The sequence below is a fragment of the Mus pahari genome, chromosome 23 (genome assembly GCF_900095145.1).
Source record: "Mus pahari chromosome 23, PAHARI_EIJ_v1.1, whole genome shotgun sequence".
Lineage (NCBI taxonomy): Eukaryota > Metazoa > Chordata > Mammalia > Rodentia > Muridae > Mus > Mus pahari.
Genome location: NC_034612.1, coordinates 3,922,494 through 3,937,812, shown reverse-complemented (window position 1 = coordinate 3,937,812; position 15,319 = coordinate 3,922,494). Strand labels below are relative to the sequence as shown.

The following is a 15,319-nucleotide window of genomic DNA, read 5'->3' as shown; positions in this document are numbered from 1 at the left end:
CGGGATAGCATTTGAAATGTAAATAAAGAAAATAATAATAATAAAAAAAATAAGTGACTCCTTGTTGCTTGGCAACCACCTGGCTCCTAGCAACCAGCAACCTGCCCCCTGTCTCTCCAGATAGCCCCAGCTCTGGACATGGCAAACATGTGCCAGATTCTCAAGTCCTCTTCGACTGGCTTCTTCATCTGGGTGGAGAGATTCTCTGTGCTCTGCAGCCTGTGTTAGCAACTGGAGGGCCTTCGTAGTTCACAGACATGGCCATAGGAGACCTAGAGTTTCTTCGACTCTGCGTCTCCTTGGCAACCCGGCTTCACAGTAAAGGGTCCCAGAAAATGACCAATGCTTGTCTGATTCCAAGAAGCTCCCAAGAACTTCAAAATGAACATTCTCAGCCCCCAGGGAAGGCCTTTGGGCCCAGCTATATATGTTGTAAACAGCTTGAGGGTTCTGGCGACCCCTGTACCATGGTGACAGACTGGGGAGGTCACACAGGACTGAGCTGTGTGCTTGGATTCTGACTGTAGAGTGCATGGCTCTGTCTGGGTGGCCTGCCCACTCACACCAGCTCAGCTCAGGCCTCACCACCTATACATGCTCCGGGTGACACTGACCAGGGGCCAAGTGACTCCAACCAAGGGTGTGTTTGCAAAGCCAGGTTGGAAGCTCAGCTTCCTTAACCTGTGTGGCCCAGGGTAAGTCCTTCATCCCTCGGAGCACCGTATTCAAATTGGTGATCTGGAACCAAACTCATAGGTTGTTTATCAAGGTAAATGAAGTTAACTTTTCTAAAAGTTAGGGTTGACAGGGACTGGGGGAACAGAGGGGAATGGCTCAGTCTGTAAAGTGCTTGCTATATAAGTTGTGGACCCGAGTTCGAGCCCCAGCCCCCATCGCCTATAAACTGTGTACCTACAATCCTCGTGCCAGGAGGTGGACTAGGGCAGATAAACGCCTGGAGCACGGACCAGCCATGAACTCCAGATTCACACTGAAAGACTGTCACTAGAAGAGAAGGTGGAAGGGTGGGGGTTGCTCAGTGGTTAGAGCACTGGCTGCTCTACCAGAGGATCCAGGTTCAGTTCCCAGCACCCACATGGAGGCTCACAGCCATCTGTAACTCCAGTTCCAGGAGCTCTGTTGCTCTCTTCTGGCCTCCACAGGTACTGCATGCATGTGACACAGACAGACATGCAGGGAAAACACCCACATATATAGAGTAAAAATAAATTAAGATTTCAAAAAGGCATCAAAAGTAATAATGTGGAAAAAACAATACAGAAAGACATCTGATATGGACCTATCATTTCTACATGCATACACAAGCATGTGTGCATACACATGTGCACACATAGCACACGAGTACGGGCACACACATGCATGCACACACACGCGCACACATGCACGCATACACATGTGCACACACATGTACATGTACCCACATACAACACATGAGCGCACACAAACAAGCAGGGCCTCGCGCAGCTCCTGGCTTCCAGCAAGCTTTGATTTATCACGAGCTGTGTGACTTGGTGCTGACTGATATGTTCTACTGATAACTCTTCACATTTGCACGGCACCTCAGAATCACCTTATTTATAGGGGATTCAAATCTCTCTCCTGGCCTAGCATCTGCACAGCTGTTTCCAATGTTGGCCGCTTAGAGGCTCCCTCCCATAAAGGACCGCCCATGTCCAAAGGCCACCATCTAGCCTGGAAGTCAGGGCCTTTGAACCAGAGGTGCTGTAGCCAAAGACTGACCCGTGTGTGGGTCCCCACACCTCTGGATGGGGACCATCCATGCTGCGACCTCCCTAGGGACTTGGTGGAGTCTCTCCCACTTCTCTCGCTGTCCCCTGGTCCCCAGTTTGCAGTGGGTATTCTCTGAAGGACGCTTTTCTCGGTACATCACTAGCCCCAGAAATCTACTTTGCATCCTCTCCAGAAACGAGAAAATGCACCTTAGAATTCACCGGGAGACTCGGAGGACACCAGGTGCCTCAAGGGTCCTGATTATCAAAGGCGGGCCAAACCTACACCACACTTGCCTCAACACACACGTCAGCAGAGGACGAAGCCAGTGGACACCCTGGAAATGGGTGACTTTCCACAAGGCCGTACAACTGCCTAACAGAGACAGGACAGAGGAGAACAAAGTGAGCCCCAAACTTCCACCGTCTGCAAAAATCAACTCCAAGCTCATCAAAGACAAAACCCATAAAGCTTTAGAAGAGGGGTTGGCAATATGGCTTGGTGGGGAAAGGTGCTTGCTGCCAAGCCTGGTGACCTGGGTTCAATCTTAGGGACTCACATGGTAGAAAAACAGAAGTGACTCCTGCAGGTTGTCTTCTGACCTCCACAAGTATGCTGCGGTACGCATATATGAACATGCACACGCGTGCACACACACACATGTACACGCACATGAACAGTTAGAAGAATACAGGAGATCACTTCATGGCCTTGGGTCCAGGGTCCAGGGGTGACTGTTCTAGACTTGACAAAGACATGAGCAATAAAAGCAAGACCAGACGTTGGGCCATGTCAACAAAAAACCTTCCTGTGTCTAACGATCACACATTCAGATGGAAAAATCAGTGGTGGATTCAAGAAAATGACTGCAAGTTTGATAGCTGTTAAGAATCTGCTGCTCGGGCTGGTGAGATGGCTCAGTGGGTAAGAGCACCCGACAGCTCTTCTGAAGGTCCGGAGTTCAAATCCCAGCAACCACATGGTGGCTCACAACCATCCGTAACAAGATCTGAGGCCTTCTTCTGGAGTGTCTGAAGACAGCTACAGTGTACTTACATATAATAAATAAATAAATCTTTAAAAAAAAAAAAAGAATCTGATGCTCAAGCCGGGCGTGGTGGCACACACCTTTAATCCCAGCACTTGGGAGGCAGAGGCAGGTGGATTTCTCAGTTCAAGGCCAGCCTGGTCTACAGAGTGAGTTCCAGGACAGCCAGGGCTGCACAGAGAAACCCTGTCTTGAAAAAAAAAACAAAAACAAAAACAAAAAAAAAAAAAAAACACAAAAGAATCTGCTGCCCAGAGAGAGGAAGGACGTCAGGAAGCATGCTGACAGGCAACTCAGATCCCTGCCCACCAGAGGCTGAGGCAGGAGGATGGTGAGTTTGAGGCCAGCACTGGCAACATGGGAGAACCTGAAAGCCAGATCATTTAAAAGCACGTGCAGCGACATCACTCCAAAGTTGGCATCCGAGGAGCCCTGGAAAGCTTGATGCCTGCGAAGAAAGGGCCAGGGAGGTAGCTCGGTGGAAAGGGCTCCTGCCACTGTTCTGACAGCCTGCGTTTGATGCCCGGGTCCTACGTGGTGGAAGAAAGAAAGGACTCCTGGAATCTGTTCTCTGACCTCCACGCGCGTGATGTGTGATTTTTTTTTTAAAGATTTATTTATTTATTTATTTATTTATTTATTTATTTATTATATGTAAGTACACTGTAGCTGTTCTCAGATTCACCAGGAAGAGGGCGTCAGATTTCATTACAGTTGTGAGTCACCCTATGGTTGTCAGGATTTGAACTCAGGACCTCTGGAAGAGCAGTCAGTGCTCTTAACTGCTGAGCCATCTCTCCAGCCCCACAGATGTGATTTTAAATTCAAAAGCTCTACTTGAAAAACGCAGAGGAAGTCCCCCCGTGGGCTGGCTGCGACAGCGCACTGGTCAGCTGTCCGTGTTCAAATGGGAACGAGCAATGACTGGCGAGCGCCTGCCAAAACAGGAACCCATGGGTGAGCCGCTCTGGAGGTTCCTCGAGATTTTAAACATTTATCAGTTTTTACCCCAGTGAGGTAAAATCAAGGGCTCAGGAATCTGTAAGGTCGTGTTTGGCACAGCTTTCTTCACAAGGAACAAAAGATGGGAGCAGAGCAGTCTAGGTCTCTGTTAGCCAGCGAATGGACAAACTTTGGTATGTCCATACAGTGGAATATTATTCAGCCTTAACAAAGGAGTGGGGAGCTGGGCTTGGGAGGGGTTCAGGCCAGTAACCTTAGCCATTCAGGAAGCTGAGGCAGGAGGATCATAAACTCAAGGCTAGCCTTGGCTACTGAGTGATTTTAAGACTAGCCTGAGTATCTTAGTGAAGCTGATGATTTCAAAAGTAAAAAGAGCGATAGTCATATCTCAGCAATCCAGTATTTGCCTCTTAAATGCACCAGACCCTAGATTCAATTCCAAGGACTGAAAATGAGCAGGACTAACAGCTTACTGTTCACTTCCTTCCTCCCTGGGGCACTAGGATTTGCAGAGACAGAGAGTGACATCTGTTGGGTGCAGAAACGGTGGGGAGCTGGGACTCAAGGGGACAGAGTCTGAGATGTAAAGTTGAACCAGGTCCAGAGATGGGGGCACCCACTAGCTGCGAGTGTTCTCTATATGCTGCTGAATGGGTCACTTACATCGGTTGGGGTGGCCAGGGTCATGTTATGGGCATCTTACGTCATCAAAAACAGAGTGGGAAGAAGAAATGAAGTTCTGGTTGTTCTGGAAAACTCGACAGAGTTACCACAGCCCACGTGTTAGGGTGTGGGGGCGGGGGTGGCGACAGGCCCCTTTCTCAGGGCTTACCTTGAATACTGAGGCACGTATGACTGAGGGAGGGTCATCTGTGAGTGCTGACAAGTCTGCAGCATCAGCTACATGAACCCCAGGGCTGGTGGCATCTCGCGGCTCGGCCCTCCGGAAGTGTCGAGTGGAAAGGAGAAAGGGGATTTCTGTGCATTTTATATGCTTGAAATAGTTCTGCTCAAAGAATTTTTCATACAAAGGTTTGAAGTCCATGGAGCTATGGCAGATGTGGGTGAGGGGTGCGGAGAGTCAGGCTTCTAGTGTGCCCAGAACAGGAGACTTTGAGCCACACAGATCCAGGCCGGAACCCTGGTTCCGTGCCTCTGGAGTTGTGTGTCCGTGGGCGTGTCACATGACATCAGGGCCTCACTGTTCCTGCCTGTAAAATGGGGATAACAGCAACCTCACAGATCAGCTGCACAAACAGAGCAGGCAGAAAATGCCAGCCAGGCTACACAAAGCACACTTGGTCTCACACTTTCCACGGGATGCCGGAGACAGAACTGTGAGCCACAGGTTTCAACTCGACTACCCCACCCAGCCCTTGGTCCCCCATTCCCAGCACAGCGTAGCTAAGGATGCAGACTCTGGCCATCCTCACGCCCCTGCCTGTAATCCGACATGAGTGTATTCTGGAAACTTCCCAAGCAGGGCCACCTCCCTCCACTTCGAAAAGAAAACATTTTCCATGCCTGAACACGGTGCATCTCTCTCGAGAGTTGAGACATCAAGACTTGAACACCACAAGATGGTCAGTTGGGGGAGCCCTCGCCTAGCGTATGAGAACCCCAGGTTTGAGTCTCAGCATAGACAGTGTCACATGCAGAGCACCTCAGAGCTCAGGGGGTAGTGGCTGGGAAATCTGAAGTTCAGAGTTATCCTCAGCTGTATGATGAAGTCGGGGCCAGCCTGGGCTACACGAGATTGTATCAAATAACAACAACAACAACAATAATAGTCATCATCATCATCATCAGTTCATACCAAGCTTGCCCATCCCTTCAAACAGCGGGTTCATTTGCTCACTTGGCCCCTCCGCTGTTTGTGATTTTTCAGTCACAGGCACGAGCCGAGCCTCTCATACCGCACAGCTCTTCCCCGGGAGCCGGGAGGTAGAGCTCCCTTGCCTGTTGGTGCTGTGACCTCTGACCTGGGCTGGCTGACGGCCTTGTGTTTGGGTGGGAAGAGGCCATAAGGAGACAGCTCACTCAGGTCTGAGTTTCAGATGGAGAAACAGCCACCCCTCCCCCCCAGAGAGACAAGACAGAGCCTAATCTGGACCAGGGGTGGTGGGACGTAGCTGTGATTCGAGGAGGAGGCGAGGTGGGGGTGGGATCTGAAGTTCAAGTCCAGCCTCGGCTACACAGTGAGACCCTGTCTTTATAAAAAGCAGAGGGAAGGAGGGAGGCAGAGAGACAGGGAGGGTACACAGTTTGAGGAGGGGGAGTCACAGCTCAGAGTTCTGTGGAGTCTTAAATGCCCTCATGGCCAGACGAATGGGCAGAGTGGGGAGTGAGGAGAAGCCCGGGAGCGTGGAGAAGAGAGACCTCAGGGTTGGAGGCCATTTTAGAGAACAGGGGGGTAGGGTCAGGACACAATTATGTCCCCACCAGGGTTGAGAGACCGAGGAATGTGGGTTTCAGTGTAAATTCTCCCAATTGGAAGTTTGGGGTCCCCCTAGATCAAGGCCAAACAGAGTGACTTCCCTGCAGAAGGCCTGAGTGTGACCCAGTCCTTACCCGTGTCACAGAGGTTCAAGACCCAAACAAGTGGCCCCAAGACACACACCTCAAGGCGACGCTCTGAGACACACACACACACACCCGCGAGGCCAGGGGGACCTCGTCATGGTTTGTTTGTGTAAATACGCACTCTGACATCCCCACTGATGCACTCTGGGAACCGTTAAGGCAGTGCGTGACCCTGTGTCACAACAGGATCCAGGCCTAGAACAAAGGCGCAGTCGTGCCCATGAGAATCCCAGCTGCCGGTTCTGTGCAGAGCCCAACCGTCCAACTGTCAACTGATCAGAACTCCAGTTCGCCACCCCCCACCGACCAAATTCAACCTAAATGCCAGGCCTACCGGCCCAGAGCTCGGGACGGTGAGAAAAGCCCGTTACCTGCCTCGGGTGGGAAGGCCCTGCGGTGAGGCCATCGGGTGGGCACCCTGGTCATCCCGGTAACCTCTGCTTCCGTCTCCAGGGTGGTGAAATTCCGCCGCACAGGGGAGAGCGCTCGGTCAGAGGACGACGCGGCTTCCGGGGAGCATGACATCCAGATCGAGGGAGTCCGAGTGGGCCTAGAAGCCGTCGAGCTGGATGATGGAGCCGCTGTCCCCAAGGAGTTTGCCAATCCCACTGATGGTGAGAAAGCCCGGCCTATGGTAGAAAGTTCTTGAGAAGGGGTGGTTGGGAAGGCTCAGAGTACCGAAGGGTGACACGGAAGTGGAGGCTGGAACTTCAGGTGGTCCGGTGACATCACAATCCATGACAGTTGCATCAGCAAACTGAGAAGGGCAATGCTGGCGACAGTGATGCTGCTGATGCTGATGGTGATGCTGATGGTGATGCTGATGCTGATGCTGATGCTGATGCTGATGGTGATGGTGGTGATGATACTGAAGGTTTTGGTTATGATGTTAGTTCTTTTTATTTAATTAATTTATTTATTTCATGTATGTGGGTACACTGTCACTATCTTAAAACACACCAGAAGACAGCATCAGATGCCCATTACAGATGGTTGTGAGCCACCATGTGGTTGCTGGGAATTGAACTCAGGACCTCTGGAAGAGCAGTCAGTGCTCTTAACCACTGAGCCGTCTCTCCAGTCCATGATGTTAGCTCTTACAGCAGTGCGTGCTACAGTTAATTAACCTGTCTGGGAACCACCCCAGATGCCACACTATGACAAATACGAGATGTGTTGTTGATCCCTCCTCTCCTCCCCCTTTTCCTTCCCAGACACTTTCATGGTGGAAGATGCGGTGGAAGCCATTGGGTTTGGAAGATTTCAGTGGAAGCTCTCCATTCTCACCGGCTTGGCTTGGGTAAATAAATATCGGGGCACAACGACTCGTGTACCCCCAAGGACCCCCTGCTGCTAAGATGGGTCCCACAGCCACACGGATATCACGGTTATTCATCCACATGTAACTTCTGCCTAAATGTCAGTCAGCAATGCTGATGTGTGGTGATGGCCCAGGTACATGCTGGGAGAAAGGTGGACATGGCTGGCCAATCCCCCAGGGGGCATCGGCTATGGAAGTGGATCTTCCTGGGAACTCGTGGCTTCTGTCAGGTGAGGGCTTCAGGTGCATGCCCCAACTCAGGGAAAACAGACACAGAAAACACTTGCCATTTGGGCTCAGGCATATAATTCTGCGTGTTTGCCTAGCTGTGTGCAAGGCCCTGGGCTCTACCCCCAGTATTGCAAAAAGTAAAATAAAGTGAAGAATGTGTCCTGATTCAAGGTGTGCACACCCCTTGCTAAGGACCCTTTAGCCATGACCCAAAGCACGCGGACCTTTCATCCAGCTGCAGCTGCTTCTCTGAGCGGGACAAGAGACATGACCTAGGCACGTGTTTTTCTAAACGGATTTGCCGCCATTTCTCTAAGTAGAAGCAGACCTTGACTGGGCCCCATGCTCCATGGCCTGTGTATGGAGCTGTTCTTAACTTTCCAGTATTCTGCCTAGTCATAAAGTAGTATCGAGGCATTTAGTAACTGGGGCTCCTTAATATGTGCTAATATATTCAAACATGGTGTTCATTAAGTATCATTAACTATGCAGACAACTCTCCAGGAACATGTGATCAGCCACCCAAAGACAAAGGACCTCGCTGTCCTGCCTCTGGGGAGACGTGTGCTCAGTGGTTAGACACACAATGCTCTCTCAGTACATCTGGGGGAGCACATCTACAGTGTGTGTGTGTGTGTGTGTGTGTGTGTGTGTGTGCATGTGTGATTGTATGTGCATGTAAGTGTGTGTGATTGTGTATACATGTATGTGTGTGAGTGTGTGTGCATGTATGTGTGTGTGAGTGTGTGTCTGTGTATGTGTGTATAGAGCATGTGTGCAAGTGTGTATTTGTGTGAGTACAGGTTGTATGTGAGTTTGTGCACATGTGTGAATGTGTGTGCATGTTTGTGAGTGTGTATATGAATGTACAAGTGTGTATGTGTGTGTGCACATGTGTGTGAATGTGTATGTGTGTGTGCTGTGTGAGTGTGTGTGTGTATGAATAGATATGTACCTGTGTTTGTGTCTGTATGTATGTGTATGCATGTGTATATGTATTATGAGTGTGGGATTGTATGAATGTGTGTTCATGTATATATGAGTATGCATGTGCATATGAATATGTATGCACATGTGTACGTTTCTGTGTGTCTGTATATGTATGCATGTGTATGTATAAGTGTGCAAATATGTGTGTGCTGTGTGTACATGTTGTGTATTTGTGTGTATGTGTATGTGTATATATAAGTGTGTGAATATGTGTGTGCCTTGTGTGTACATGTGTATATGATTATGCATGTGTGTTTGTGTGTGCATGTGTGTGTGCCTCTGTGTGTGTGTTCACCATGGTGAACATGTATGTGGCAGTCAGAGGACAACTTGCAGGGATAGGAGATGGCTCATGGAAACATGAAGATTATGGTTTGGGCCAGTCTGGGATACAATATGAAACCCTGTCTCACAAAAATAACAATCATACACATATACTCCCAGCGCCCTCATGTGCCGCACAACTGCCTGTAACTCCAATACCAGGGCGATCCAGCACGCCCTGACCTTCGCCAGCACTGCATGCACATGTTGCACAGACATACATGCAGGCAAAACACCCTTACACATAAGAGAAATGAATACAACATTTAAAAATAAAGTTTGAAAGCAAGTAGACACGCGACGCGGGATGGGGAAACATACCCAGCACATCAGCTGTCTCGGGGGTCTCTGGTTCAGCCCCAGGGGCCAGCAGGAAGCAGCAGGGTTGGCCGGGTGGGGTGTGCACGCGCAGCGGCCTCACGGTATCTACCCCTTGCTCCCGCAGATGGCAGACGCTATGGAGATGATGATTCTGAGCATCCTGGCTCCTCAGCTGCACTGCGAGTGGCGACTCCCCAGCTGGCAGGTGGCGCTGCTCACTTCAGTAGGTGGCCTGGCAGCTCACAGACTCCCCCCCCCCCCCCCGTGTCCTGTGGGACGTTCTCCTGCTGCCACCAGGGCTCGGCAGAAAAGAGCCAAGCTGCCCCAGTTGGCTTTCTACTGGTCTGATGACCACCATGACCTAAAGCCACCGGGGGGAGGGGGCAGGGTTTACTTCGGCTTACAGTCCCTTGTTACCGCTGCTGTCTATCACTGTGTGAGTCAGGGCAGGAGCTGAAGCAGAGGCCATCTTGTCTTGTTCCTCACGGTTGGCTCCGTTCACCTCCTATAGCACTGAGGTCACCTGGCAGTGGTAACCCAAGGTGAACCAGGACCTCCCACATTAATCATCAGTCAAGAAAATGTACCACAGCCGGGCGGTGGTGACACACGCCTTTAATCCCTGCACTTGGGAGGCAGAGGCAGGCGAATTTCTGGGTTCGAGGCCAGCCTGGTCTACAGAGTGAGTTCCAGGACAGCCAGGGCTACACAGAGAAACCCTGTCTTGAAACGACCCTATCTTGAAACACCAAAATAAATAATTGAAAGAAAGAAACAAAGAAGGAAGCAAAGAAAGAAACAGAAAAGAGAAAGGAAGGGAAGGGAGGGAGGGAGGGAGCAAGGAAGGAAGGAAGGAAGGAAGGAAGGAAGGAAGGAAGGAAGGAAGGAAGGAAGGAAGGAAGGAAACAAGGAAGGAAGAATGGATGGACAGACCACAGGCTTGCCCACAGGTCAATCTGGTAGGGGCATTTTCTCAACTCAGAGTTCCTCTCCTAAAATGTCTGTAACTTGTGTCAAGCTGACATAAAACCTGCCAGCACAGTCGCCCTGGGTGGAAACGCTGATGTCGGCTTCCCATAGGCCCCCTTCCTCTGTAGAGCACCCAGCAGGTGAGCAGCCAGCTCTACCCGTCCAGCGCTTTAGCTCCTTGGAGACCTCAGAAAGTCTGTACCCACCAGCATGTGTCCCCTCCGTCGCACAAGCCTCACCTTGCCCATCCACAGGCAGGAGACGCCATCCGCCCCTCCACCAGGAGCGTGCTGTGAAGGCGGGAAACGTGGCCCCTAACCGATAGTCAGTGGGAAGGGGACGCAAGGGGGCAACAACCACGGTCACAACAGGTAAAGCTCCCTGAGTGCTTAGTGTGACAAGGGTGCGAGCCATGCGGGATCCAGTGCACACACATCTCTGCTACCTGTCGCACTGCTATGGCTGTGACCCTGACAAGAAGCCACTTAAGGGAGACAGGGTCTGGGGAGATGCCGTCTGACCTGTCTTGGTGAACAAGGCACGGTGGAGGAATGCCAGGCAGCTGGTCACGTGGCAGGTCCCACCAGATGCAGAGAGAGATGATTTCCGGTACCTGGATCTCTCTCTTCTTTAGTGCCATCTGCGTTAGGATGCACTTCTTTTTTTTTTTTTTTTAATATTTTTTAAAGATTTATTTATTTATTATATGTAAGTACACTGTAGCTGTCTTCAGACACTCCAGAAGAGGGCGTCAGATCTTGTTACGGATGGTTATGAGCCACCATGTGGTTGCTGGGATTTGAACTCAAGACCTTTGGAAGAGCAGTCGGGTGCTCTTACCCACTGAGCCATCTCACCAGCCCCAGGATGCATCTTCTTACTTCCATCAGCCCGGCAGCGGCGTACAGACCCTTCATGGTCACATCCACAGGTTTAGTCTCCGTGGTGTTTCTAGTCCAGTTAAGCTGGCCATCGACACCAATCACCACTGCGGTGCAGCTTTGTACCCTCTCCTAACTGTGTTAGAACAGCTGGCTACTCAGGGAGGGAAACGAAGCACAGAGAGGTTGAGCTGCTCGCTCCAGGCCGCACAGCCCCAGCTGAGGCCGAGAACGATGGCTCTATAGTGATGGATTCCAGAGCGCCGTGACTTTAGTCATTACACAGTTGTAGCTCACTGTTGGGGAGCTGAGTGTGGATGATCTGAGCGAGAGAGGTCACAGCTCAGCCGGGAGTCAGGCCCAGCAGCCTAGTGAAAAGTGACGGGGCGTGGGGGGCGGGGGAGGGGAGGAAATGAGAGACTCCGCCCCTCCCCACTCTCCCCAGGGAGTAGCACATGGCTACCTTTTCCTGCTGGTCTCCCTCCTCCTGAGGTTGTAGGCTCATAACCAGGGCTTAGAAGACCCTTGATGGACCAGGCCCAGTGTGGAGGGTGGGCGGGGAGGGGTGGGGGTGCATGTGTTGGCTCTTTGACCCTCTCTGTCCTGTGGGAACAGTTCTGCCCTTCTGTGGTTTCTCTGTTTGTGGGGAAGGAAGCCAAGGGTGAGAGAAGTCAGAAGTCTTACACAGAGGGGAGGAGGGAGAGAGGGGAGGAGGGAGAGAGGGGAGGAGGGAGAGGAAGGTGGTGGGAGAGGGGGAAAGAGGAGGGGGGGAAGGGAGGAGGAGGAGGGGGACAGAGAGCTATGCACAGTGCTGCACACATGTATACTGTGGCTCAGCGGTTAAGAGCACCAACTGCTCTTCCAAAAGTCATGAGTTCAAATCCCAGCAACCACATAGTGGCTCACAGCTACGGGTAATGAGATCTGATGCCTTCTTCTGGGGTGTCTGAATAATACATATAATAGGTTTTTGTTTGTTTGTTTGGTTGGTTTGGTTTGGTTTGCTTTGGTTCGGTTTTTGAGACAGGGTTTCTCTGTACAACCCTGGCTGTCCTGGAACTTACTTTGTAGACCAGGCTGGCCTCGAACTCAGAAATCTGCCTGCCTCTGCCTCCCAGGTGCTGGGATTAAAGGCATGCGCCACCACCGCCTGGCTATAATAAATTTTTAAAGACAGAATAGCCGCCACCCCTTGTGATTGTTGGGGACCTGTCTACAAGAGGCTGTGGTGGTACCCACCTGTAATCCTAGGCCGAGGCAGGACTGAGAGTTTGAAGCCAATCTGGGCTACGCAGAAAGGCACTGTCCCAGCTCAGCGGCAGGTTTATCTGCTCTGTGGTACTCTGGAGGGGTGACATCAGAGGCGGGTCACTGGTCCCCTCTGTCCCACGTCCCACGCTGCTCACAGAAACCATGTGTCTGCCCACAGGTGGTCTTCATCGGCATGATGTCCAGTTCCACGCTCTGGGGAAACATCTCAGATCAGTATGGCAGGAAAACAGTAAGGTTCCTCTTGTCAACACACTGGCACTGGGGCGCAACCACACTGTACCCCCCCCCCCCCCCGCGCACAGTCTCTGAGGCTTTAGCAGGGGAGGGACGTGGCTCTCTGTGCAGTCTCGTGGGCTGAAGAAGGTGCATGAGAGGCGGGGAGGTTCTGAATGCCAATTTGTGCCCCTTATGTAAGGCCAGAGCAACAGATGGTAGGTGATATCAGGTTTATTGTCCTAGGGCAGGGGTTCTCAACCTTCCTAAAGCTAAGCCCTTTCTACACAGTTCCTCATGTTGTGGTGACCCCCCACAACCATAAAGTTATTTTCATGGCTACTCCATAGCTATAATTTTGCTACTGTTATCAATCATAATATAAATATTTTTGGAGACAGAGTTTTGCCTAAAAGGTTGGGACCCACAGATGGAGAACGGACCCACAGGTGGAGAACCACTGCCCTAGAGAAAAGGGTCCTGTCTCAATCTGCCAGGCAGGAGCCTTCCCCAGCCTGACTTCCATACCTCACTGATCTGCCGGGATCACTGGTTTAACTGTTTGTGATTGGCATTGTGGGAGGGACGAGTCGTCCTACCATCCAGAGGATGCAGGCAGGAGGATTGCGATAAGTGTGAGGTCCGTCTGGGCTGCACAGAGAGATCCTGCCTCATGTGAAACAAAACAACATTGGTCCTGGTGGGGGAGGGGACGGGGAAGAGGTCGGGAGGGGATAAGGCCAACTGGTAACTTTTTCAAAAAAAACGGGGTGGTGGGGGGAGGGCTGGAGAGATGGCTCAGCAATTAAAAGCACTGACTGCTCTTCCAGGGGGCCTGAGTTCACTTCCCAGTACCCACTTGGTGGCTCACAACCATCTGTAATGAGATCCGATGCCCTCTTCTGGTGTGTCTGAAGAGAGCAACAGTGTACTCACATCCATACATAAATAAATCTTTTTTTAAAAAATGGCACCATTTTTTTTAAAAAAAGTGGCAGTGATGGTGCATGCCTTTAATCCCAGCGTTCTGAAGGCAGAGGCCAGTCTGGTCTACAGAGTGAGTTCTAGGACAGCCAGGGCTACACAGAGAAACCCTGTTCTCCAAAACAAACAAACAAACAAACAAGCAAGCAAATGTATGTGACAGCAGGGCTAGAACCCCAAGCAGGAGCCCCAGCCTGAGCTGTGCCACCCTCCATTGGTAGCTCTCGCCGCCTGTAGACACGTGCCACCTGGAGCTGCTCAAGGCTCTTGTGATTCTGTGTCTCCTTCTCCTTCACAGGGGCTGAAGATCAGCGTGCTCTGGACCCTGTACTATGGCATCCTCAGCGCCTTCGCGCCTGTGTACAGCTGGATCCTGGTGCTCCGAGGCCTGGTGGGCTTTGGGATTGGAGGGGTGCCCCAGTCGTAAGTAAATGCCTAAGGCTGGCATAGCTGCCTTCTGCATGCACAGGTTCAGCAACGTTGGATTTAAAAACCCTCATGGGAGAAGTGAGCATGTAGACCACCCTGCCTCCCGGTCATTAGTCACCAAAGCAATGCAGAACAGCAGACATCTGGATAGCATCTGTACCTTGCTCCATGCCATCCGCCATCCAGAGGTGGTTTATAGCACACGGAGGCGTGAGCATGCCTGTCTCTATCAAATTCGACATCATTTTGTAGGAGGGAGTTGAACAGCTTCAGGTTTAGCTACCAGCACCAGCACCCTGGAGATAAGGGGGAGGGGGGGAATGTCCTCACTGCCTTGGGATATGGGGATGGCCGTGCAGAGCCTCTGGAACCTAAAGCCACGTAGGATCAAACACCAGCAGCATCAGTCTCCTTCAGTTAACAGCAGTGCCCAAAGGCCCTGAGAGAGAAGTCACAACAAACCAGACCCAACTTTGATGGCCCGTCTAACATCTGCACACCATGGCCACCAGCAGTTACTGAGCCGTAGCAGTTGCATGTGAGACTTTTAGCCAGTTGTAGAGGCACAAGTCTTTCATGCCAACACTTGTGGGGCAGAGGCAGATGGAGCTCTAAGAGTCTGAGCATAGCCTGGTCTACATAGTAAGTTCTAGGCTAGCCAGAGTCACGGAATGAGATCCTGTCTCAAAAACAAAACCAACAACAACAACAACAACAAGGAAATCTTTACGCGAGTCTTGATTGGTCCCAGCATGAAAGCTTTCTCTCTGTGAGCCAAGACCTGTGGAAGATGCTAACCTCAAGTCCACACGGATCCACCCCCACAGACTCCAAGATGCCAACAAAGGCCACTCCGGCTTCAAAGCCTTCTCAACTTAGAACCGTCTGACTTTTGTAATGGGAATGCTGGCTTTATTTATTTACTTATTTGTTTGTTTGTTTGTTTATTTTGGGTTTTCGAGACAGGGTTTCTCTGTGTAGCCCTGGCTGTCCTGAAACTCACTTTGTAGACTAGGCTGGCCTTGAACTCAGAAATCC

At 51.1% G+C, this 15,319-nt stretch overlaps 1 protein-coding gene across 2 annotated transcripts in view; it reads left to right on the top strand.

The window, feature by feature from the left end:
• The window catches only part of Svop (SV2 related protein), a 59,917-nt gene that overhangs the window by 18,220 nt on the left and 26,378 nt on the right, over positions 1 to 15,319 (top strand). Inside the window, exons 1-6 of one of the 2 annotated variants that reach the window (XM_029533720.1) lie at positions 6,538 to 6,699; positions 6,800 to 6,960; positions 7,561 to 7,646; positions 9,658 to 9,756; positions 12,813 to 12,884; positions 14,151 to 14,275. In XM_029533720.1, the coding sequence (XP_029389580.1) occupies positions 6,668 to 6,699; positions 6,800 to 6,960; positions 7,561 to 7,646; positions 9,658 to 9,756; positions 12,813 to 12,884; positions 14,151 to 14,275 (575 nt within the window). In that variant the 5' untranslated portion in view covers positions 6,538 to 6,667. Of the gene's footprint in view, positions 1 to 6,537; positions 6,700 to 6,799; positions 6,961 to 7,560; positions 7,647 to 9,657; positions 9,757 to 12,812; positions 12,885 to 14,150; positions 14,276 to 15,319 lie in introns of those variants that run through there. The other variant, XM_021222704.2, reaches the window with a different exon arrangement.